Source organism: Rhea americana, unplaced genomic scaffold (genome assembly GCF_003343005.1).
Source record: "Rhea americana isolate MKP2758 unplaced genomic scaffold, rheAme1 scaffold_33, whole genome shotgun sequence".
Taxonomy (NCBI): domain Eukaryota; kingdom Metazoa; phylum Chordata; class Aves; order Rheiformes; family Rheidae; genus Rhea; species Rhea americana.
The window spans coordinates 1,680,295-1,681,294 of NW_028186457.1; the positions used below are offsets into that span (position 1 = coordinate 1,680,295).

The 1,000-nt window shown below is 53.4% G+C and overlaps 1 protein-coding gene across 1 annotated transcript in view; it reads left to right on the top strand.

The window, feature by feature from the left end:
- Nucleotides 1–863: 863 nt before the first annotated feature.
- The window catches only part of MARCHF4 (membrane associated ring-CH-type finger 4), a 109,922-nt gene continuing 109,785 nt past the window's right edge, over nucleotides 864–1,000 (top strand). Inside the window, exon 1 of the mRNA XM_085311050.1 lies at nucleotides 864–997. Within this exon, the coding sequence (XP_085167176.1) occupies nucleotides 864–997 (134 nt within the window). The remainder of the gene's footprint in view (nucleotides 998–1,000) is intronic.

Sequence of the window (1,000 nt, forward strand, 5' to 3'; positions counted from 1 at the left end):
ATATATATATATATTATTATATATATTTATGAGTGCATCTGGGATTTAGCTCATTGAATGCTAATTATTTCTTTCAGGACTTTTAATATTTACAATGAAATCTTTTAAAAGCAATGGTGAAATCTGAAGCCACCTGAGAGTACAGTGTTGGAAATGTAGGGTGTTTTCCTACAAACAATGTGAAGGTCTTTTTTGTCAAAGAGGCAATTTTGATACTAACAACAGCTACCAATTTTGCATTTTGTTAGCCCCATTCGCTGTTATTTTGTCTGAGTGCACAGCGGGGCAAGTGTGGTTGGGTTTTATTTTTTAACTGGAAAAAAAAAGAATCAGAAGATAAAAGGAAAATTACTTGCGATGCCAAATACTGTCGAGAGAACCATATTCTCCCTCTTCCCCACACCCACTGGAGACGTGGATCCGGTTTTTTTACAGGCTTAGGAGTTGCGAGAGCTGATCTGGGGTTTTCTCCCYAGAGCATCGCACCGATTTCCCAAAGCCGCCGTGCCGCCCTGCGCCCCCCGGACCCCGGGGCGTGGGACACTGATTTTACGCCTCCCGCTCATTTCTAAACAAACTTGTGGAATTCGCCCCGTCGGGGGGGGAGACGGGGAATAACCCCCCCCCCCCCCGCGCCCAGGGCCGCCGAGTCGGATTTTATTTTTATTATCGCTGCCCTCGGCCTCGCTGGATCCGGCGGCGCTTGCCGCCCCGCCGTCCTCCCGGGGTTTCTCGCCGGTCTCCGAGCCGCCAGCGCAGCCCCCCGCCGGAGCGCTGCGGCCCCGGCAGAGTCCCCCGGCCGCGGGGCGCCCGGCTCCTGCCCCCTCTTTCGCCCGCCGTCCCCGCCTGCCCAGGAAAGGCACATGTTAATACCACCCGGCGCGGTCATTTTCTGCTACTGCTGCTGCGGGCTCCTCCGTCCGAGACAGATGTTGCGAAACCAAGGCCTCCTCAAGTGCCGCTGCCGCATGCTCTTCAATGACCTGAAGGTCTTCCTGCT